General features: G+C 41.7%; 1 protein-coding gene across 4 annotated transcripts in view; it reads right to left on the bottom strand.

Annotated features, from left to right (window-relative positions):
- The window catches only part of DLC1 (DLC1 Rho GTPase activating protein), a 390,319-nt gene that overhangs the window by 25,318 nt on the left and 339,510 nt on the right, over positions 1–25,491 (bottom strand). For all 4 annotated transcript variants that reach the window (XM_058193746.1, XM_058193744.1, XM_058193745.1 and 1 more), the window contains 3 exons: positions 25,296–25,367; positions 18,128–18,209; positions 3,049–3,112 (listed from right to left, as the gene is read on the bottom strand). In XM_058193746.1, the coding sequence (XP_058049729.1) occupies positions 3,049–3,112; positions 18,128–18,209; positions 25,296–25,367 (218 nt within the window). The remainder of the gene's footprint in view (positions 1–3,048; positions 3,113–18,127; positions 18,210–25,295; positions 25,368–25,491) is intronic.

Below are 25,491 nucleotides of genomic sequence, written 5' to 3'. Positions count from 1 at the left end.
AAGTATTGGCTCAAATAAGGCCACTGGAATGTATCCTGCATTGATTTTTATATGTATTTGTTTATTTCTGGTTTCTGACCTAGATAACTTAAGGCAGTGGTCTCCAACCTTGGCAACTTTAAGACTTCAAGCAAAGCTGGCTGAGGAATTCTGGGAGTTGAAGTCCACAAGTTTTTTACCGTTTTAGTGATTTGGCGGTTATAATATTTTGTTTTAATTGGGTTTTAAATGGCTTATTTATTATTGTTGTATTTTTAATATGCCTGTGAACCGCCCTGAGTCCTACGGGAGATGGTGCGGTATAAAAGTATAAAAATAAATAAATTAAATAAATAAGTCTTAAAGTTGCCAAGGTTGGAGACCACTGCCTTAAGGGGTGGCTGCCTGTTCTCCCTTCTTTCATGTAATAACATTTCTCACCTGTCGAATAATCAACTTCTATAAATATACAACCAGCCTACTACGACCGTATTCAGTTCATTTTTCGATAGGCTTTTGCCTTTATATTCTGTTCATCATCTGAGCTCCCATACTAGTTTCTTTGATTGATAACTTATTAGATAGCAACTAAGCACTGAGATGAAGAGCAGAGATTCCTATCCTAGAGGATTTTAGGTGGTTGGACCAATGGGATTTTCATTAAAACATAGTAACACATTAAAAATTCCTTCCTTCCTTCCTTCCAGAGGTGGGTTTCAGCAGGTTCTGAAAGGTTCTGGAGAACTGGCAGGGGAACTTTTGAGTAGTTCGAAGAACTGGCCAATACCAACTCTGGCTGGCCCCAGAGTGGGGAAGGGAATGGAGATTTTGTAATATCCTTCCCCTGCCATGACCGCCACACCAAGCCACGCCCACAGAACCAGTAGTAAAAAAAAACCTGAATTTCACCACTGCTGTAAAGCATTATGAAGTGATATATAAGTCTGCTATTGCTATTGCTACTGTGGTATGTTTGCCACCTTGAGTTATTTATGAATATAATAAAGGCAGGGGGGGAAACTTTTTTAAAAGTATGACTAATAAGACCAAAGAGAGATTTTTCTTGAAGCTAAGGCCTTGTAGTCTTTCCTTTCCCTATTCCAGTTTTGTCCATAGCAATATAAAATTGTGCTTTTCAAGCTTCACTTCAGATGTTTAAAAAATATTTCACTTGACTGCATTGGGAGAAGCAGACACAGTATCCACATTACATTCCAGGAAGCCCCCCCCTCCCACCCACCCCAATTATTTATTTAGAGACTGAAAAAAAAGAGAGGCATTTTAAAACACGAGGATCTGACTGACTTTTAAATTAGAAAATTAAAGCACAAACTTTTCAGAACTGATAAGCTTGGCTTTCCATTTGCATACGTTTTCCTAAGGGTGGGGAAGAGCTATGTGGATGGCCTGGTCAGGCTTCTTCCTTTAGGGCATAGTTTTATTCCCCAGTCCCTGAAAACGTGCTTGCTAAAACGTGTTGCTTCCATTGGCAATACCTGCACTGTGACAACATCAGACATGTAAATGGTATTGTCTTGGGTTACAGAGCAGGGGTCTCCAACTCTGGGGAATTCTGGGAGTTGAAGTCTGCCAGGCTCAAAGTTGCCAAGGTTGGAGATCCCTGCTTTAGAGGACTCACTGAGGACAGAGAGAAGTGAATTAACCTGGCTTTGCTTCTCTCTTCTCTTATAGAACAACCACAAACCAGTCTCCTAAATGTGGAATTGGTTCCAGGGAAGGAGAAGAGTTCTGAAAGACGATCAAACCAGGGGGGAGTTTTGGCCGGCAATTCAGAGTGAGCTTTGCTCTAGCTCAGGGGTCGGCAACCTTAAACACTCAAAGAGCCACAAATCAGAAAGCCCCCTTTCAATTCTAGAGCAGACTGGGAGTCCGGTTCCCCCACCATAGAGTCTCCTCCTAGCGCGGTGTCTTTTTTCCCCTCTGCTGACTCGAAGTACAGATTCCAGGAACGAACAAACAAACCTGATAAACCTCACTCCTACAGCGTGTGAGCAGGAAGCCAGCCACATGCTGGAATTACTGACAGCAGATCCAGCTGAAGAGAATTCAAAGTGGGAGGATCTTTGCTTCCGGAGATCTGAGAGGCGATGCCAGCAGAAGGAAGGGAGGGGCAGGCCTGGATAAATGATGAGTCATGGAGCCACACCCCACAGCCTATATAAAGGACCTGCTTGTGGCATTCCAACCTTGAGTCAAGCAAAGTCTCATCTAGTTTGCTGATATCGGACTCTATCACTGAAGTCACAACTTGAACTCCTGCCTGCCCTGATAAACCTCGAAGGAATGTGACAAGCTGCAGAGGCTTCGTTGCCACGTTTGATACGGACTTCCTAGACCCGGTCGTCGGAGGGGGAGGGGGACACAACACTAATTGTCTGAGTGGTGCTTCCTCTAAAAGGAGACCAATTGTGCTTCTATGTCAGGGTTGTCAAACTCGATTTCATTGAGGGCCGCATCAGGGTTGTGTTTGATCTCGGGGGCGGGGGGGGGGCGGGGGGGGGGGATGGGCATGGCCGGTGCAGCCAGGGTGGGCGTGGTCAGTCTATGTCACTTATGTTGGGGGCACCTGTGGTGGCCAAGTGCTAAGGCAGGACTTCATTCAGATTCTCCCTCACTTCCTTCCTTCTTCCTTCCCCTCTTTCCTTATTTTTCCTTCCTTGCTCTCTTCCCATCTTTTTCTTTGTCTTTCCTCTTTCCTTTTCTCCTTTCCTATCCCTTCTTGCATGCTCAAATGCAAAAGGGGAAAGATTTCTCCTTTTGTTTTGTTTTTAGTTTGTTTTCCTAGTCCTCTGCCAGCGAAAATGGATCACGGGGGTGCGCGAGCTCCGTTTTTGCTGGCAGAGGCACCGCGGGCTGGTTTTTTGCTGTTTCTAGGGTGGCCTGGTGTGCCAGATCTAAGCATCCTGCGGGTTGGATCCGGCCCGCGGGCCTTGAGTTTGACACCCCTGCTCTATGTCAATATATAAAGATGTGGCTTAGAAGAACGTTTTCAGGGTCATTCCCATCAACTACGTACAATATTGCAATAGTTTTGTCAAGTACACTTACCCGTTTCCTGTGTGGGCTGATTTCTAGTTTCATCATTGCACACTTGTTTAAAGTATTTAAACGCCTACGGAGAAAAAACAACAACAACCAAATAAACATGATGAACGGTAAATAACTCACTGAGTGCTACCTGCTCTTCCAACTAAAGGATTACCGCAGAAGCTGTCGCTAAGGTTATTTACATAGAAATTAGGGAAAGAAGATCCTAAAAAAAGTAACATTTCTGTTTAATTAACTCCATGATACATCAGCTGGAGACCAGATTTGGCGGAGTGGGTGGGACAGAGAGGCAAAAACAGAAACATCCTTACTACATCAGATTCCTTCTGAATCAAAGCCATAAAGGAGAACTTGTTCAATCAACCAGAAGTCATTACACTGGAATAGCTGCAATGCAGTAAATATAAGGTTCTTGTTCCCATCGTGGAAAACTACTAGTGCCTTTCAGGGACAGAAAACTTCAGCAATGCTGCACTTGATATTCATGATGATAGTAAATTATTCTGCAATAAACATCCTGCTTTCGTATACGACTAAGAGGAATTGAAATAGAATGACAATGAATTTCAAGGCACTTCAAGAATTGTTAGTGCTATTGAACCAACAGAAATCCAGTCCCCTGGGGGTTTTAGTTACATCGAGCTATTCTATATCAATGTAGGACGTGGTGGCTCAGTGACTAGGACGCTGAGCTTGTCAATCAAAAGGTCGGCAGTTCAGCGGTTCGAATCCCTAGTGCTGCGTAATGGGGTGAGCTCCCGTTACTTGTCCCAGCTTCTGCCAACCTAGCAGTTCGAAAATAGGTAAAAAATGTAAGTAGAAAAATAGGGACCAACTTTGGTGAGAAGGGAACAGCGTTCCGTGCGCCTTTGGCATTTAGGCTGGCCACATGACCATGGAGACATCTTCGGACAGCGCTGACTCTTTGGCTTTGAAACGGAGATAAGCACCGCCCCCTAGAGTCAGGAACGACTAGCAAATATGTGCGAGGGAAACCTTTACTTTTACGTTATTCTATATCAGCACTCCATCACATGCAAAAACAGTACACAATTGATTTTACAGGGCCACAGATATACCTGATCTGCACTATTTTATGTTTTAGGAACCCTTTTCTTTCTTCCCTTCAAGAAAGCTGGACGGATGTTAGATTCTGGAAGTAGTAGTAGTTGAGCAGCTCACTCAAACAATTCCATATTTGGTTGTGTGTTTGATGTGAACCATTTGCTGGATTATACGCTGAATCATCAAGAAAAATAAATATTTTCTAACAACCAAAGGATAAGTCCCTTTGTTAAGTGAACTCTCAAAATACCAAAAATCGTAACTCAACACCAGTATGATTTTTATTTACATAATACAACTTGCCGGCAAGGCAAAGGCACAACTTTTGTTTTTCTGGGGACATCACACAGAAAAGAACTACTTCCCATCAGTGGGTGTCACAGCTTTTATTGATTGTCCTATACCTGTGATGACGAACCTATGGCATGCATGCCAGAGGAGGCATGCAGAGCTCTCTCTTTGGGCATGTGAGCCATCGGCCCAGTTCAGCTGCACTGCGCATGGGTGTGCGCTGCTCGCCGCCCAGCTGGTTTTCAAGTCTGCGGGGGGCTGGCTGCATGCGGAGGTGTGCAAGCGCAGGGAGGGATGTGCGGGGCCCATGCATGCATATGCTGGGGTTGGGGCTGCATGCATGGGGCCGTGCACGATTGCATTTTGGGGGCTTTGGGGCACACACATGCAGTCATGTGTGCACGAGCTTTGGGCACTCGGTCCAGAAAAAGTTAGCCATCACTAACCTATACCAGCAAAACTCAAAAAAGGAAAATTCATTTTCTAGACAAAAGGCATTCATATTGTTCTTTATATGTGTTATTACCTTGTCTAATACAATTATTTTCACTATAGCTCCAGGTGAAAAAGGTAAAGGTTCCCCTCGCACATACGTGCTAGTCGTTCCCGACTCTAGGGGGCGGTGCTCATCTCCGTTTCTAAGCCTAAGAGCCAGTGCTGTCTGATGACAATTCCGTGGTCATGTGCACCAAAGGCGCACCAAACGCTGTTACCTTCCCACCAAAGGTGGTCTCTATTTTTCTACTTGCATTTTTATGTACTTTCGAACTGCTAGGTTGGCAGAAGCTGGGACAAGTAATGGGAACTCACCCCGTTACGTGGCATTAGGGATTCGAACTGCCGAACTGCCGACCTATCTGATCGACAAGCTTAGCGTTTTAGCTACTGAGCCACTGTGTCCCCTATAGCTCCAGGATACTCCTGCTAATTTGTCAAAAGAAAGGAAAACAAACCCATCACACCCTCTCCAAGCTTGGTCATTTTCTCATATTCTCTTACAACATGTGTACAAGCTGTATGTTTCTATCTCTGTATTATCTCTGCATATTGAAACTACTATTTAGCTACAATGCTGAGGTTTTTTATTTTAATCTAGAGTGGTTCAGCGAAATATATATTTCTGGGGATCTTAATTTAAAAAGTAGGATAAATATGCATTCCATCTGTATGTGAATGATATTATTTCCTATAGCAACTATTAAACAAACACAGCTTATCTTAATTTTGATTTATTGAAAACAAAAAGTAATCTGAAAAGAATAGTGTAGATTGGCCTTTACACCCCCCCCCCTTCCTTAACTACAGTTAGATGAATCATAGATAGGTTCAGACTGAATGAATAGCTGTGGTTAATAATAAATAAAAGCAAAAGCTTTTGAATTCTTTCTTGTCGCTGCAAAATAGTTTAGTACAAAGTCCTAAATAGGCCAGGGACTTGACACACCATCCAGGATATTATTCCGAGTATTATATTACAGTTTTCATTTGACTCACCTCCTAGAAAAATACTATTTTTTATTTATTTATTTATTTACATTTATATCCCGCCCTTCTCCGAAGACTCAGGGCGGCTTACAGTGTATAAGGCAATAGTCTCATTCTATTTGTATATTTACAAAGTCAACTTATTGCCCCCCCCAACAATCTGGGTCCTCATTTTACCTACCTTATAAAGGATGGAAGGCTGAGTCAACCTTGGGCCGGGCTTGAACCTGCAGTAATTGCAGGCTGCTGTGTTCTAATAACAGGCTTCTTACCAGCCTGAGCTACCACGGCCCATTGTTAGTGTCACTACTACACAGTCCTCAATTACTGACCTTTTGAAGTTACTTAGGACCAGTCCTTGAAGTTTCAACCAACCAATATCCCCCCCTCAGTCACATTATTGAGATCTGGACACTTGTCAACTGATTCATACTTAAAACAGCTACAGCATCCTGCAGTCACATGATCGCCATTTGCAATCTTCCCCACTAGCTTCCCACAAGCAAAGAGAATGGAGATGTTGGCAAACTCTCTCCTTTCACTTTTTCTCCCAAGGAGCGCCTTGTTGTGGTCCGCCAGCAACCCGCGGAGCTAGCAGCGGAGTCTGACAGTGAGGACACTGGGGAAGATAATGGGGCAGTCTTGGAGTCAGGGGAAGACCCAAACGAGGGCTCTGCGTCGGAGGCAGAGATGGGGCCAGGACCATCTGGGAGCGATGCATGGACTCCGGAACCTCCAGAAGCGGACAGCAAAGAGGCAGAGGAACAGAAGGAGCCTGTTCCTAGTGCATGCATGCGAAGAGCTGCCAGAAGGCAAGAGCAGCTAAAGCAAAAAGGACGACTCGGGAGTAAGGCCAGGAGATGATTGGCCCCTCTCATAAGGCTTAAAAGAGCAGCAATGGCTCTTGGGTTCTTTGTAGGAAAGCAACGTTGCTGCAATTGTTTCTTATCTCCCGTTTCTGAACTTCATGGGGTTCTTGCCAAAGAAGACAAAGGTTTGTGATAAGGCCAAAGGACTTTTTCTGAAGGACTTTGTTTTGGACTTAATTTGGACGAAGCTGAGAATGAAGTAGTTCTCAGCTGTTCTAATAAAATATGTTTAGGACTGATTATGCCTGGTAATAAATACTTGTGCCCCTCCATACATTTTGCATTTCTGCTTTGCAGCAGCATCCTCTCCTCAGCCCACACCATCTCACTTGCACTTGCCTCAACCCCCCCCCCCCGCTTCACCTCATCATACTCACCTGCCCGCCTGCCTGCTTGTAAGCTGGCTATAATTTGTGAATTCCTGTTGGCTTTCCCAGTGACTTTCTGGAAAGCCAGCAGGAAATCGCAAGTTGCTGCAAAGCGAGGCATTTGCTTAAAGGCAAGAACAGGAATTGGGGAGATTGTTGATGCTAAGCGATGAGATCAAATGATACCGTGCTTTACCACAGCATTGTTCAACGATGGAAATTCTGGTTTCCATTGCTGTCGTTAAACAAGGACTACCTGTGCTGCTATTCTTTCCATAACTCGAAGCATTCATTTGAGCTGCTAAAAAGGTATATACTGACTTCAACATTTGAATTACACACCAGGAGCTCTATTAAAAAAAAAAAGCATGAAAGAAAAAGCATGGCCTTCACATCAAATTAAAGACTTAATTTAGTTGCAATTAAATGAAAAGTAGGCCCATTAAATACAGCCAATACTATATGAATTTTATAATCTTCCACTGCCACCTTTTCATCATTATCAGTGGTCCCTTAGATTCATTTAACAAATGTGCTACTCACTCAAACAACTGCAATAATTCACTTAACAACTGTGGCAAGAAAGGTCATAAAATAGGGCAAAACTCACTTAACAAACGTCTTACTTAGCAACATAAATTTCAGGCTCAATTGTGGTTGTAAGTAAAGGACTATCTGTATAGATAAAGCAGGAGATCTTACACTGGTCTGAAGACAGAAATCAGAGTTAATCTTACAAATGTACCAATCCAGAATTTCCCATTTCATTTTTTCCTGAAAGTTATAAGAATTAAATGGTTGGATCAAGGAAAACCATCTCATCACTCCAGAAGTACATTCTGCCTTGCTCCCTTACTAACTTCGGACTAGTTTACAATTAATTAAATTTCCAGTAAAGGGAATAAAAAAGTAAGCCATTTGTTTCGGGAGGAGGTGATATTTGATTACAATATTGTGAGTATCGTAATTAACTTCCGATAATTAAAAACTGCTCTTCCATCCTTTCTGTACAAATGATCTCTGGTAAATCTGGATTTCCAGATTGCTTTAAACCAATAAACACGCAGACATTTTACAATATTAGTGTCTCTCTTCAAGTTTATCTAATTCCAGCCTGTTGCATTCAACCAGGCCAAACTCTTTGATCTGTTGGAGAAACAAGTTTCCGGTTGGCCTGATAAGGGAGCAAAATATAATCTGTTTTAGAAGAAATCCTTTTTTAAAAAAAAGACTGTTGTGCAACTGAGCCAGAAAAGCGGATACTCTAAAGACAATTTCCACCGAACTGTCTTTACAAATAAATTGTACACCATAAAGAACATTTTAACAGAAAGACAGAGAAAAAAATATGCACTAAGAAGAAAAGAAAAAGGCTTTTTAAAAAACCTATCACAAAGTAAAGTCTTTGAGGTTCAAACAGCTTACTTACATTTACTTTTAATGACCACTTGAAATTACAACTGTCTTGGAAAGGGTGCTTTATGGCCAACTTTCCCAAAATGTTGTGTCATTCCTCCCGCGATGGTATGATTGCAGTCTAGGCACTTGGCAACCTGTTCGCTCGTATGACTGGGTAACAAGTATCCCAAAATTGTGATCACTATTTGTAATTTGCCCTGCTGGATTCCCCTGAGAGTCACTACTTTTTTTACATAATTTACATAGACTTCTGCAAAGCCTTTGATTCAGTGGTACACGACAAACTACTGTTAAAACTAAACTCTTACGGCATTTCCGGATCCCTGCATAAGTGGATAGCTGCGTTCTTATCAAACAGACAAGTAGTCAAAATAGGGAGCGCCCTACCAAACCCTGCATCAGTTAACAGCGGTGTCCCCCAAGGCAGCATTTTAGGACCCACACTCTTTATACTTTACATAAATGACATTTGCGACCTTATTATAAGCAGCTGCGTCCCCTTCGCTGACAACGTAACACTATTTAACACCACCGACAATGCTGCTACCCTACAAAGTGACCTTGACTATGTGTCAGAATGATCAAATTTTGGCAACTCCAAACCTCAACCAACAAATGCTGTCTTACACATTGGCAAAAAAAATCAGAACACCAAATACAAGCTGGACGGATACAACCTCGTAGACGACCCTCATTCTGTCAAGGACCTTGGAGTACTCATCTCAAACGATCTAAGGGCCAGAGCTCACTGTAACAGCATTGCCAAAAAGGCATTAAGAGTTGTTAACACAATTTGACATTACCTACATATTTGAGGCAGGGTGCTATTCAGCAGGTTCTGGAGAACCGGTAGCGGAAATTTTGAGTAGTTCGGAGAACTGGCAAATACCACCTCTGGCTGGCCCCAGAGTGGGGTGGGAATGGATATTTTGCAATATTCTTCCCCCAGGAGTGGGGTGGGAATGGAGATTTTGCGGTATGCTTACCCTGCCATGCCCACCAAGCCACACCCACAGAACCGGTAGTAAAAAAAATTGAATTCCACCATTGATTTGAGGGCTCAGTTCACATTAGCTCCTTAATCATCCTTAGAATTCTTATTATTTTGAAGCATTTGCTCCCTTTGGTCTTACATCAGTTTTCGCACTCCGACTACAGTATATATTTCTAATAGCAACACACGAGAAGAAGACAGAGTTACAATGGATTTTCATTACAATTAGTAGAGGTATTACTACAGTACTGTGGTGCCTGCAATCATCATATACCATTGAAAACCATACTTTCAGTTGCTATCTAGAAAACTTGAGATACACAAAGTTTATAAAGTTACTAGCCTATGTTTGGCAGCTCAAAAATTAAACCATGTTCCCTTTTGATAACATTGCACAATCAATCAATTTCTATCCTTTCCTGTAATACAAAAAAGACACCAGAGTACAGAGCACCTGTCCCGTAAATAATAGGCTCCAATCTTGTTTTCTTCACTTGGTGTTAAAATTTCTGCCGGAAAAGGTAACCTGAATCTGTGCAAGAAGCAACAGTTTTATACAGAACAGTAAATGTTTAGCACAAGAACGAACAGGTTGCTTACCTGTAACAGAATAAATGTGATTCTTCAAGCGTTCAATTGTGCATTCACGCTCATTGGTTTCATGCTTGCTGAAAGTCTCAATCAAGAACTTGCCATATTTGAGGCAGGTTTGAAGGACAGTGCGTTGAATGCATTTTGAGTCACTTTTCTTTAGTTTCCATCAACCAATGGAGCAAAATATAGACTTCAATGTACTTACCAAGATAGGCACTTAAGAGAAGAAACGTGAATGGATTTAGTTCATTCATATATAATAACCACCTGAAGAACCACAATTACAGGTTAGCTGCCTGTTCCTCGTCTCGGCGGCATGTATGGATAAGAAGCAATCTTACCTAACGGTTGAGGGATGAATGACCATTTATGCCAACAAGGACAAATCAGACCATCCCAAGAAGCATCTCTTCTGGCTTCAAAGTCCACATAATTGTGCTTAAGAAATGTCATCAGCCAGAACTGAAAATCTGTCGAGCACAGCCACGGATGTTGACACTGTCCTCATGGAATGTGCTCAAAGAAATTCAGCAACAGCTGCTTTGCCAAGGCATTATGGAAGAGTATTGGTTTCCATCACCCACTTAGCTACTTGTTAAGTGGAAACTGGAAGTCCTTTCTTATCACCTCCATAGCATATAAATAGTCTTTGAAACTGACAAATCTGATCGAGATTGAAGAACAAAGCGTTATGAATACCAAACAAATGCAGCAAATCCTCCAGCAGGATTATTGGAGATAAAAAAAAAAGGTGGAGAGGAAGGAAACAGCGATTAACTTAAAATTTAGGCATGAAGACAATCTTTGGGGAAAGTGTAAGGTTTCAAAATGAGCACATGGAAATGAAATTGAGCATATAGGTAATCAATGTGAAGGATACCTGCCTGATCTGCTTAAGTTATTGCCATTAAGGATACCACTTGGGGTTAGTAATTTAAATTCTGGAAAAAGTTTCACATGATATCCAATGGGCTTTGAGAATTAGATCAACGATCCATTTCATAAAGCATTCACTATAGAGATCTAGGAGAAAATGTTGGTCCAATTAGTGATTCTGGTCCACCCTCAATGGGTTGCATGCAAGGGTGAAATCTATTTTTTGCTACCGGTTCTGTGGGCGTGGCTTGGTGGGGGTCATATGACTGGGTGGGCGTGGCTATGTAACTGGTGATCAAAAGACAGAAACTCACTAGTAATGTCCAGCTGGAGCAGGGTTGAACTAGATGACCTTCAGGTCCCTTCCAGCACTGGATTATCTTCTGAAGCTGTGTCTAGTGCCAGGTTTATACTCCTTCCTTCCTCTCCTCCTTTCTCTCTCTCTCAAAAACGAACCCCCCCATATACACCCCGTTTTTCCTCCCAGCAGGCTCTGCTAGGCAAACCCAAAAACGGGAGTGGGGGAAGTCCATTTCCTCCCAGCAGGCTCTGCTAGGCAAGCCAAAAAACAGGGGGTGGGGAGTCTGTTTTTCCTCTCAGCAAGCTTCAGGGGAACTTCAGGGAAGTTGGGAGGAAAAATTGACTCTCCCCCCCACCCACCCCCTGTTTTTTGGCTAGCACCCAGCTGAGCTGCACGATCATCAGAGGCTTTTTTTTACTTTTAAAAGCATTTTTTCTTTGGCCGAAAAAATGCTTTTAAAATTTTTTAAAAAGCCTCTGATGATCGCGTGGCTCAGCTGGGCATGGGGGGAGCAGGAATTTTTGCTACCGGTTCTCCAAACCACCCGCCGCCATCGCTACTGGATCAGGCGATCCGGTCTGAACCGGGAGCATTTCACCCCTGGTTGCATGGATATCTAAAAAGATGGGAACACTTGAAGGCCTGATTTTTTCCCCCCCCAAAACATCGTATCTGAACTGAACTCTACCTTGATGGATGGGCAGTTCTCATAAACATTATCAGAATTCTTATGAGTCTACTCAGAGTCAAGATGGGAGGATTTGGGATGGAAAGCCTAGGGCAAATAGCAGAATGTTCTTGTTCTTATGTTGGGATGGTTTATAATCTGAAAGTATGCAACTCTATTGATGCATGTATGTTCACCCGGTGGACTAGGAAGTTGATGTGCTTGACTAAAACAGACGGAATCATTATGCACTTTAGGCAGGTATCTTGTTATAGCAGTACATATATTTCACCTCTTGATCCAAAGAATCTGGATCAATGTTGGTCAAACTTTGAAAGACACTGAGTTCCACTGTTGGAAAAACAGCCTGTTATAGCCTGTTAGAGATCAGAATAAACATTCACGTTTTGATGAAGATGGGCTCCTATGAGCTTCCAACATGAATCAAGAAACCATGAACAAAAGGCAGAATGTATAAACCTATAGCTGGGTCAAAGGTACCACCTGGAAGAATTTCCAAATTTTGTCTTACAGGATGACTTTGTTCAAGAAGGAGGAAAGATCTGGAGTTTGAGGAATCAAAAATTGAGAGGACGGTAGAGAATTAATATTAATTCTGAATATATAGGCGCTCTGACAAGAGTTTATTTTTTTGCTGTGTCATTACCTTGATATAGTAAACCTTCCTGAGAAAGACTGGCTGATCACAACCAATTAACCTAACTCTGTTGTATATCTGGCTATGTTGATATTTGTTTTGACAAATCTATAGATAAGAGATGGGACAGAGGATGAAGAGATAAATATTTGTAACTTTAGAGAGGATAAAGAGTTACCAAATAGTGATAAAAGTGGAAAGACACTTCTTTATATATATTTACTTTTTTCTTTCATTTTTACTCCTTCCATTTTCCAATTTTTTTCTTTAAATTTGGCTTACATTAGATTTTATAATTTTATTCATAAACACTTTTGAATACAGTGTAGTCAGAGTATACCATTTACAAGAAAAAAAAGGCCAAATAGAAAATAGTAATAAATATTAACACATGAACTACCCTGTTTCCCCCAAAATAAGTCATCCCCTGATAATAAGCCAAATTGGGCTTTTGAGCACATGCGCTAAAATAAGCCACCCCCCGAAAATAAGCCCTACTCGAAAATATTTAAACACAGAGCTGGAAATCAGGTAAGATGGCAAGAGGAGCCCCATCTTGCTCCATGCACCCCAATATAAATAAGACCTCCCTGAAAATAAGGCCAAACACTTATTTCAGGGTTCAAAAAAATATAAGACAGGGTGTTATTTTCCGGAAAACAGAGTAATAACAGCAATAATAATATAATAACACATGTACTGAGAATAACAGTAATAATATAACCAAATAATTTTAACTAGGTTTCTTTATATATTGGCTAATTTACATTTTTCTTAATTATGATGATTGCAGTTATAAGCCATCTCTATTGTTAATATAAACATCCATAGTCTTTCCTCCAATTTCTACCTCTATCTCCCTCTAAGAGGTAGATTTTACTATTCTGGGAAGTGACTCAACAGGCTAATGCAGTCTGTTATTAACACACACAGCTGCCTGCAGTTACAATTACTGCAGGCTCGAGTCCCACCAGGCCCAAGGTTGACTCAGCCTTCCATCCTTTATAAGGTAGGTAAAATGAGGATCCAGATTGTTGGGGGGGGGCAATACAAGTTGATTTTGTATATAATATACAAATGGATGAAGACTATTGCCTTACACAATGTAAGCCGCCCTGAGTCTTCGGAGAAGGGCGGGATATAAATTCAAATTAAAAAAAACCTATTTTAATCCGAAGGCAGCACACAGTAAAACTGTGTGAGGTTATACAAAGCTACAATTACAAAAGACAGCGCTGGCTTCAGAAGGATGGGAAAAAAGTAAGAAACATCGCCAGAGTAGCCTGGCTGCAAAGCATGAGGAGCTGGGAAAGGAGGGTAATGGCTAAATGATTGCTTGCTGGCACTTGCTGGACTAAGCAGGGGCAGTTGAGGCTTTTTGGGGACTGACAAATAGCCCTGGGGCTGCTTGTCGTCCCACAGGGGAGGATGCTCTAAGGCTGAGACAGGCAGCTGGGGGAAACTGGAGGCAGTCCCTTACCTTGTTGAGGCTTAAAGTTGGAGGGAACCAAGCCTGGAATGGCTTAGATTGGGGTAGTTAGTCATTTAATGACCTGCAATTCTTGGTTAATAACTGCACAGGGAAAGCTGCGATTGTTGTCATAAGTCACTGAGGTCACATCTCACTTTACAATTGCAATTCTCTCAATTGTGGTCATAAATTGAAGACTACCGATTAGGTATGTTTGGTACTAAGGAGACAGCTGGTATATCTCTGCTACCAAGGAGAGACATATCTAGTTTTATTCATGATGGGCGCACAAACATTCATTTATCATTTCTGAGACCACAAAATTTGAACGTTCTGAGTGTTTCCTACATTCATCTTAGTCCCAAATACGCTCGCCTTGTAAACTATCACTACACAAAGCCCGTAATCCTGTACCAGATGTGGGTTTCAGCAGGTTCTGACCAGTTCTGGAGAACCAGTAGCGGAAATTTTGAGTAGTTCGGAGAACCAGTAAATACCACCTCTGACTAACCCCGCCCCCATCTATTCTCTGCCTCCTGAGTCCCAGCTGATTGGATTTTGCAATATTCTTCCCCTGCCATGCCCACCAAACAATGGGCACCAAGCCATGCCACGCCCACCAAGCCACGCCCACAGAACCAGTAGTAAAATAAATTTGAAACCCACCACTGTCCTGTACCACAATATTAACAAAGTTACAAAGCAGGGGTGAAATGTATAATTTGTTACTATCAGTTCTGTGGGTGTGGCTTGATGGGTGTGTGTGTAATGTGATGGGTGGGTGTGGCCAACTTTTTTTTTTTTTACTTCTAAAAGCATTTTTTCTACAACCTCTTCGGCCGAAGAGCTTGTAGAAAAAATGCTTTGAAAGGGTTCTGACAATCCCAGCTGAACCGCGTGATCATCAGAGGCTTTTTAAAAAAAAACTTTTAAAAGCATTTGTTCGGCCAAAGAAAAAATGCTTTTAAAAGAAAAAAAAAACCCTCTGATGATCGCGCGGCTCAGCTGGGCATACGGGGGGGGGGGGGCAGGGATTTTTGCTACCGGTTCTCTGAACCACCTGCTACCATTGCTACTGGATCGAGTGGTCCGGGTCCGAACCGGGAGCATTTCACCCCTGTTACAAAGTCAATTGCAAATAGCAATTCCACTAGACTAACATGTAAATTACATTTTATAAACAACAGCTAATGAGGTGACTGTAGAAAAACAATAAATAACAATGGCTGATTTTTGAAAATAAAACCATGTCTCCAGGATTTTGTTTCTTTAATTAGAAAAGTCTCCCAACAGATTTTTTTCCCCCTTCAAGTTTGTAGAGCATGCAAAAAAAATCACATCTGCATTTATGGATTTTGTTCTTGTCCTGAAGGGTAAAACATCCTCTTTCTCTTTTTCCAGGACACAAAGACATGTAACTTCAATAAGAATACAATATTTACATTTCAGGTAAAAATTTAACTAAGGTTTAGGCGGATAACCTTTTCCGAGGCAATGAAGTATTAGTTTTCAATCATGGCTCTACATTTAATAAAACATTCATTTAATAAAATATTAAGTTTTGAATTCTGGGTATTACAATCAGCTGGAGGAATTGGAAATTGGAAGGAAAAGGAAAGAACAAGAGACACAGGGATTTCTTCAAATATGTCACATAATCTTGGTTATCGAATGTCTTCAAATTGTTGTGGTCCACCAGCAGCCTGCGGAGCTGGCAGTGGAGTCGGACAGTGAGGAGGCTGGGGAGGACAATGGGTCAGTCCTGGGTCAGGGGAAGGCCTGGACAAGGGCTCTGCATCGGAGGCAGAGATGGGGCCGGGCCAGGGCCATCTGGGAGTGACGCGCGGACTCCGGAGCCTCCAGAGGCAGACAACAGAGAGGCAGAGGAACAGGAGGAGCCTGTTCCTAATGCACGCATGCAAAGAGCTGCCACAAGGCAAGAGTAGCTAAAGCAAAAAGGACAACTCGGGAGTAAGGTCAGGAAATGATTGGACCTTCCCGTAAGGCTTAAAAGAGCAGCAATGGCTCTTGGGCTCTTTGTAGGAAAGCAACGTTGCTACATCTGCTTTGAGTTGGTGTCTCTTGTTTCAGAAGCTTCTTGTTCAGAAACTTCGTGGGGCTTTGCCAAGAAAGGCCTTTGGCAGGGTGCCAAAGAAGATAAAGGTTTGTGATAAGCCTGAAGGACTTGTTTTGGAATTAATTTGGACTAAGCTGAGAATGAAGTAATTCTCAGCTGTTCTAATAAAATATGTTTGTTTAGGACTGATTGTGTCTGGTAATAACTACTTGGGCCAGAGTCACAACACAAAGAGGAAAGGAACAAGGATATACATATATATTATTATAGTAATATACATTTAATCCAAAATAAATTCTCCTGGTAGCATATTGGCAGATAGGTGTTATATGCACATGCCAAATCTCATCTAAGAGATTTTTATTTTCCTTACAGATGCATAAATCAGCTTTTTAGAGGGCTGGCTTACTATACGTATTTAATTATGAAGTATAGTCTACATCTAACTTAGAAATTTTCTTGTTAAATATATTTTTATTTCTCCATACTTCAGATCACGTAACAGGTTTTTTTTAAAAAAAATCATGAATGCTTTCTACAGATAAAGAAATTTGCACTTATTTAGAATTGTTTACTTAGATATTTCCGGATTTAAGAATTTAGGGAAAAGAAATTCACATGCTAAGCCTTTATGGTTGAAGAAACATGGAGAGTGACCATGTATAACAAAATGTGCGTAGAGAATAACTGAAATGTATTATGTACACATATACATGTGCATTGTACTTTGGAGCGGCTTGTGTGCAATCCACAAAGTTAAAAGATTAGCTTAAATTTAACTCAAAGCTTATTTAAGCAATGCATTCAATGCAATGCTATTTTAAACAGCTTTATCTGCTCAGCAGATTGAATGTGATAGCAGAGTTAAGTCAATGTTAAATTATACTAGAGAGCAACCTGGATATGCCAGATCTAAGTCAACCCAAATTAAAATGCACAAAACCACTTAAATATGATCCTGCTACAAACAGCTTATTTAATTTTATCCCTTCCACAGACTTGTGATAACCTTCCTTTACTGCTTTTTCTTCACATGTGCACCTCTGGAACTTAAAACGTGATGAAAGCTACCAAATTACGATGCTTTTAAGATTAAACCCAAGCACAGAAGATACAGTTAGCCGTCATGAGCGTTATGCTTCTGAAATATCTAGAGTAAATAATGCGGAATTGCCAGCATTTGTCAAATTATTATTCCATTCCAAATACACGATGGACTTATGACCATTCATGGAATGGCAATTCGAAGTTACGACAGAGCTGAAAAATACTCGCAGCTGTGACCAGCACAGTGTCCCTGTAGCCACATGATCAAAATTTGAGCACTTGGCAACCGGCATGTATTTATATTTGCAGTGTCCTGGAGTCATGTAATCACCATTGATCACATGACTTTACTATATCACATTAATTCAGTGTAAGTAAAGGTAAAGGTTCCCCTCGCACATATGTGCTAGTCATTCCCAACTCTAGGGGGTGGTGCTCATCTCCATTTTTAAGCCGAAGAGCCAGCGCTGTCCAAAGACGTCTCCGTGGTCATGTGGCCGGCATGATTAAGAGCCAAAGGTGCACGGAATGCTGTTACCTTCCCACCAAAGGTGGTCCCTATTTTTCTACTTGCATTTTTTACCTGCTTTCGAACTGCTAGGTTGGCAGAAGCTGGGACAAGTAACAGGAACTCATCCCATTACGCGGCACTAGGGATTCGAACCGCTGAGCTGCCGACCTTTCGATCGACAAGCTCAGCGTCTTAGCCACCGCGTCCCATTAATTCAGTACACTGTTCTTCAAATGATCAGAAAAAGCCTGTCAACAAGTCAGTGGGGGAAGCTTGATTAGCGTAACATCCACATAATTCACTTAACGACCATGACAAAAAACAACAACACCACCACCTTGTGTTCCTACCTGCAGGAAGTTCCTAAAGCAGCCTTTTTTACATACCTGCACAAGGCTTCAATGGCATCTTTGTCCAGAAAATCATGTTCTCTCTTCACTGCAGTGATGTCAATGGGAAAGATAAGATCTGTAAAAGTCAAGATGGAAGAGCAATCAGGAAAAAAATGTTCTTCCCATAGATAACTTCTTTCAAAGAAACCATCTCTCCAAGATGCAAGTAACCAACTGCGACAATAAAAATTTCTACCCCCTTGGGTGAAACGTAAGAGGAGATTGAACATCTCCATGTGTTACAGCAGCGGTTCTCAACCAGTGGGTCGGGACCCCGCTGGGGGTCAAATGACGATTTGCCAGGGGTCGCCTAAGACCATCGGAAATATGGGAAGTATACTTGCGAGTCGAAGAATCGCGCTCCAATGATTGACTCCACAAGCCAGCTGCAGGCTCTTCAAATCGCTAGCCGAATTCGGCTTCAGGCGCGATGAATTAAAAAAGAGAGAAATCTTTGCTCTGATGTCTCCCTCTCAAGCCAGCTGCAATCACTCCCAATCGCTAGCCTAATCTGGCTTCAGGCGCGATAAACTTAATAGGGGAGGAGTCTCCGCTTTAATGCCTCCGTCCTCAAGGCGATCGCAAGCAGTTCAGATCGCTAGCCAATACGGCTTCAGGCGCGATAAATTCAAAACGAAAATAATTTTATGGTTGGGGATCACCACATCGTGGGGAATTGTATTAAAGGGGTCGCAGCACTATAAAGGTTGAGAACCACTTTGTTACAGGAAGGAAAAGTCAAAGGGAAAGGAAGGTATAGTGTAGGAAGCCATATGCAGAATAGGGTGAGCTGTGAAAATCCAAGCTGGCCCTTAAAACAAATAATTAACATTATGAAGAAACCTTCCAGGGGTCTGGATGTACCGGAGGTGGGCGGCATATGAATTAACAACCAGTTCGCTCCAGCACCAAAAATGTGAGCATGCGCGCTCCCATGCTTGCTTTGCTTGCGCCCCTTCCACGCGGCCTTTTGCGCATGCGCTTTGTTCGCGTGCGTGCTTGAATTGAATCCCGCCCCTGGTATGTACAGCATTTAGGTAGTAGATTTGCAGTTCCAGCAACACTGAAAAGCAACAAAGCAAACATTTAAAAAAAACAAAGTTTATCAAGGCAAGAAACAAATAAGTATTTTAAAATACAGTTGTCCTCGACTTATGACCACAACTGAGCCCAGAATTTATGCAGCTCGGTGAGAAATTTGTTGAGTTGACATCTTTCCTTGCCACATTTGTTAAGCGAACCTCTGTAGCTGTTAAATTAATAACGCGTTTGTTAAGTGACTCTGGTTTCCCCCGCTGCCTTTGCTTGTCAGAAGGTCGCAAAAGATAAGTCACATGACCCTGGGACACTGCAACCATCATAAATACGAACCAGTTGTCGAGCTGTAAATCCTGAGACCGCCGGGATGCTGCAACAGTCGTAAGTGTGAAACATGGTTGTAAAAATCACTTTTTTCAGTGCTGTTGTAACTTTGAACGGTCACTAAACAAACTACCTATAGACCGATAGTAGCGTCCTGAATAAAAGGATCAACTGCTATCAGTTTTATGTTCTCTCCTGGGGGTGGTCGACCCATCAAGCAAAAGGCAGTCTTACTAGCCTGTGTGTGGTAATTCCACATGGGTTTAGTTAAGTCTATTCTTTGTGTTGCCTGCCCAGGCTGCAAAAACAACGGGCTTGACAAACACCTGCTTGGCCACCATGCACGAGGGACAAGCATTTGCTTTGCCAGTTGTGCAAACCTGCCTTAGGTAAACACTTGGAAGAGAGCAAGAACGAAGCAACAACAGTGACAATCTGAAAAGAAGCCTGGAAATTTACCAGTAACCCCACAGTGGTAAATAGAGGATAGTAGGATTTTCCACCAGCTGCAGATCACTGAGTGGCAGATGGCCCTTGATCCTGTATTCTACAGAACTGACAACAGCTCTAAATCACAGATTACAGATGTGTATTTGGCTTCTCTAGCTTTCCTCCAGGAGCTTGAGGCAGTTGGCAAAGTTCTCCCCTAGCAGCTTTGCCAATTAAGTTAAACTGACACAATTACGGGAGGAAGAGTCAACCAAAAAGCAAAATTAACTGAACCTGGTCTCCCTTGTTACCAGCTTCTATGCTCCTTGGTGAATTCTAGCACGTTCTTTTGAAAACGTGTCATTTATTGTCGCCCCACCACAAGACTTTTGGATTACTGCACAATCTGCATTTTATCAAAGCCAGATGGAGCATGGGCCCATGTCAAAAGCTTAGTGAATGTCCTGGTTTGCTGCCCTTCATGAGGTACTTTGGCGTTACCATTGTTATGCCTTTTCTTTAACAATAGCCCAAGACTTACATATTGCTTCAATCCTTTATATCCCTCTCTACATATTTCCTCCCAACAAGCTGCGTCCTCATTTTACTGACTTTGGAAGGATGGAAGGCTAAGTCAACCTTGAGCTGGTGAGAATCGAACTGCTGCCAGTCGGCAGAATTAGCCTGCAATATTACATTCTAACCACTGAGCCACCACGGCTCCTATCTTGATTTTCTTATCTTAGCATTCTATCTCGGCATACGAAAAACTAGTTTCCCTATCTTGGTATCCTTCAGATGAGTGGGAACTACACATTCTCCTCAATTTTTTGGCAAACAATCGCCATATTGACGAAAAAATATTTGGAGTTCTAAATCTCCTTACGTTTTGCTCCGCAGTATTGATGACTGCGGCAGCAACTTGGCTTCTATCATGGCATCGTAGGAAGATTCTTATTTGCAGAAATTGTGAAAAAAAAAGCAAAAAGTTCACGCTTGTTTTGAAGGAAAACTTCCTAGAAATTTTGGCAAGAGCAACAAAATCAAAGCCAAATATAGAACGTTGAAAAAAAAAAAAAAAGAGAGATTGACAATAGCTAGAGCTATCCTGCTGAGATATTCTATATTAATGTTATTATTACTTTAATTTTCTAAAATTGACCCTCCTTGGTTTGGTCTTTGGCCCAAATCTAAAGAATATAATAGGCAGAAACTCATTTCTTAAACAGATAAACAAAAGAGCTGCCAAACATCTCTGGGAGTGCCATTATTCTCTACGATTGCCAATGCAGCTGTGAGTTAAAGCCTTAAATCAATCATTTCTTAAGAACACTCTGCTTAGCTGTGCTAAGTTGTCCAACAGTAAATAGTGAAACATCTCTATTCAGTTAACCAAACAGCTGTGATGAGATGCTGATCCCGAAGTTTTCTTCCAACTACAAGAAAACTTCTGATCTCTGCTGTAGATTTTTAGAGAGCGAAAGACAATGAAAAAGCTTTCCGAGTCACACTGACGTTAACCAACGCTAGCATAGTTTTAAAATAGTTTATCTCTTCTTAAATCTTGCATGGTCTGGCAAGTATAACTCACCCTGAACATTCTAGCTGTAAATTCTCAATAGAAACTCACCTCTAAATTTCTATGTTCAAGCTTTTAACAGGGTTACCAGGTCAATACAGAAATATCTAGATGTTGCAACGTTTAAAGAACTTTAAAACTAAGAAGCTTTACAACAATCAGGAAGAATTACTCGTAACAAAAGAGCGGAGTATATAGGGATGCAGGAAAATACAAATTACAGTATCCATTACTTTATTTTCAGACTTAAAGCTTAGAAATGTTTTAAGGTGCAGGTTGCAAGATGATCCAGAATTAAACTAGGAAATGAATTTTAAAAAGATTTCCGTTACATATAAAAAAAAGTTAAATCAGTATAGAATAGAATTGTGACAGGACTGGAAGCTCAACACGCAGCTTCCGTCTCTGTCTTCCCAATTTTTCCCCATTCTTTTTGTGTCTGCATAATAACTCTTAAACCAGATTTTTCCTCCCATAGAAAATTCCCACTCCAGAAAGCTTCAAGGAAAAACGACTCTATAGCCATTTGAGTGTGTGTGTGTGTGTGTGTGTGTGTGTGTGTGTGTATGTCTGTCTGTCTGTCTTTGGTTATTCGGGTTTTCTCCGGCATAAAATTGGAAGTGTCTTGGTGACGTTTCGACGAAATCCCATTCGTCATCTTCAGGCTAGGTGTTTACAGCTTCGTGCTTCTAGGAGAAATGTGTGATCGCAGCTGTTTCTTCCTTTTAACTGCTAGTGGGGGTTTGAACTGATTGGTTGAGAGCTTGGCTGTGTTCTGATTGGTTGGGGGTTTGGCTGTGCTCTGATTGGATGGTGGGGTTGGCTGTGCTCTGATTGGCTGGGGGTGTGTCGCCAAGACACTTCCAATTTTCCGTGGGAGAAAACCCGAATAACCAAAGACCTACATACAAACACCCACGAAAACCTCAGAAAACATATATATATATATATACATACAACCAAAGACATATATATATATATATATATATATATATATATATATATATATATATATATATATATATATATAACCTTTTCATTCTTATGTTAAGGGCATCAGCAGTTTTATATGGTTAATTATTGGAAAAGAGAAGGCTTTATTGGCCCTTAATCCTTATCTTACAGCTTCTGGGATTCCTGGTTGTGAATTCAATGCTTGTCTTAGAATAAGGGTAGATTTTTTTTTCAATGAGAAATCAGTTATTTTTTAAAAAATGAGCTGGCCACTCATGAACCATGATCAGAAGTGGAATTCAGCCGGTTCAGGGGAACCGGTAGCGCCAAAGATCAGTTGGCCCCGCCCACCCACCCCCACTCTATCCTATCCTTTATTTCCTGCTTTGTAGCTCATCTCAATCGTGCAGCACAGCTGATTCTCCCCCTTACTGTTCTACTTACCGTTGCTGAGCTTCTAAATGCTCCATTTTCACGTGTGCGCGCATGCAAAACGCGTGCTCGCCAAACTGGTTGTTAAACCGGCATTCCACCACTGACTAATGTAACTCAAATGGAGAAGTGAAAATTCTCAAACCTGGTTTTTTGGTGCACCACCTCTTTTTAATATTTAGAATAGGTAAGTACAGGTAGTTCTCAATTTACAACACTTCATTTAGTGATTGTTCAAACTTACAACGCCACTGGGAAAAAAACAACTTATGACCATTTTTCACACCTACTATTGTTGCAGTATCCCCATGGTTACGTGATCAAAATTCAGACCCTTGGCAACTGGTTCATATTTATGACCGTTGCAGTGTCTTGGAGGTCATGTGATCCTATCTGGTGACCTTGAGATAAGCAGAGTCAATGGGGAAGCTAGATTCACTTAACGACCGTGTTGCTAACTTTAACAACTGCAGTGATTCATTTAACAACTGTGGTAAGGAAGGTTGTAAAATGGGGCAAACTGCACTTAACAAATGTCTCACCTAGCAACAGAAATTTTGGGCTCAATTGTGGTCGTACGTCGAGGACTACCTATCGTATTTGGCACTCTATTTCACTTACCACCCCCCAAAAAAGGAATACTTTACCGTTAACATCCAGCCTGCATCACAATACTGCAGTCTGTCTGCCAGTCTAAATACCAAGACATTTTATGAGTTTGAGTATCTACTTTTTCTCAGGCAAGGAATATACATGGTTTCCTTCAATCCCTTCCCACCAGACCAGGGGTCTGCAACCTTAAGGCAGGAAGGTGAGTCCAAAGAGAAAACCCCCAAAGGGCTTCTAGAGAAAAAAAGGCATCCTCCAGCCTTTTATCCTATATATAGAAAGTCATGCTGTTATATATGTTTGTTACATTTAGGGTGTAAGGAATATGCCTTTGATGGAGACATGCAGACTTGGTTGCCAAGGTGACTGGGATGAAAGCATTTTTAAATCCAGAAAATTCAGGTTAACGTTAAGAAGCCGTCTCCATAATCTGGGCAGCCATTTGTCTGGAATGGTCTCCTGCTTGAGCAGGGGGTTGGATTAGAAGCAGGGGTGTCATACTCATGTTGTCATGGCAGCATCATGTGACGTATCAGGACTTTCCCCCCCCTTTGCTAAACTGGGCGTGAGCAGCGCATGATGCATCTGGCTTGTGGGCCGCGAGTTTGACAGCCCTGGACTTGAGGATCTTATTGTGTCTGCGCCCCCCGAGCCGGCCCTGCTGCCAGAAAGTGACTTGGAAAGTGAGGGGGAAGGGCTGTCAGGACTTACCTCAGGAGCACCGACTCCCCTGGCTCAGCTCCAGGAGCCAGAAGCAGGCCAGGTGGAAGAGATAACGAGGCCTCCGTCACCTGACTCTTCCCCCCCCCCCAAGCCACGCCTGCAGACCCAGCTGACAGTAATCAGGCTTGGTTGAATCCTAGGTTTCATAGGCAGGAGAGGAGGGAACAACAGAAGCAAGGGTGGGGCAGGCCTAGGAAGTGCTGAGTCATGGAGCCACACCCCACAGGATATAAAAGGCAGCAAGAGCTGCTGTGTCTCTTTGTAACAGGCAAATCCACTGACAGACTAGAGCTGAAGTTTGTGACTCAACAGTGTCATGGAAGATAACAAGGGCTCTTGGCAGACGCTGGCTCTTTTGCCGCCAGAGCTGAGGCAGAGGAGGACAGAACAGATCTCTAAATCTCTTCAAACCCTATTATTCAATGTTCTCTATGGAATAAAAGGTACTGCAAAACCAGTCACTGAAGATTCTGTATAAGACAACCTCAACAGTAGTTGGAAACATCCTGTAGAACTGATTTCATGGTCTAATCTATCTAGTGTTATTATCATTTTGCTGCTGACTTTTGGCAGCATACTCTTGGTAAACGGCGGGGTTGTATAAAGTCCTTACTTAGGACAAAAGAACAACATGAATTAAGACAACATGAATTAAGAGGTCTTCAAACTTGGCAGCTTTAAGACTTGTGGACTTCAACTTCAATTAACTTAACTTAACTAACTGTTCAACTAACTTAAAGCTGACAAGTTTGAAGACCCCTGAATTAAGATATCACTTAAAATAATTCCAAAATCTTTAATCTGTTTACCTTATCAGCAGTCTGTCTGAAGTCTGTCATCTAACACAACAGGGATGTTAATTTTATCGAATACACAGAGATCATAGATGGAAATTAACATTGATACCATGACTTTCTAACTTGTCTACAATTATGATCTATTCTATGTAAAATAGTAATGATGATACAATCATACCATTATTAGGAATATTATTATAGAATAATATAATAATAGGAATAATAGGAATAATAATATTCCTATTATTATAGAATGGTGAATTGCATCGTTACCTACCCTCATAAAGCTGAACATACTGGGGGAATCCTGCTGCTTGCAGCCAATCGCATGCTTCTTTCGCTTCAATCTCTGAAAAAGAAAAAGAAAAAAACTTCCAAGTTGGTAACTATGAAAGCAAACTTTAAATACATATATATCTTAAAACACTACATGTGGAAAATGTGCACCTATAATAATAGCTATAGCACTTAGA

The sequence above is a fragment of the Ahaetulla prasina genome, chromosome 8, assembly GCF_028640845.1.
Source record: "Ahaetulla prasina isolate Xishuangbanna chromosome 8, ASM2864084v1, whole genome shotgun sequence".
Taxonomy (NCBI): Eukaryota; Metazoa; Chordata; class Lepidosauria; order Squamata; family Colubridae; genus Ahaetulla; species Ahaetulla prasina.
Note: the sequence above shows the minus strand (reverse complement) of the source record. Positions and strands in the feature narration are given on the sequence as shown.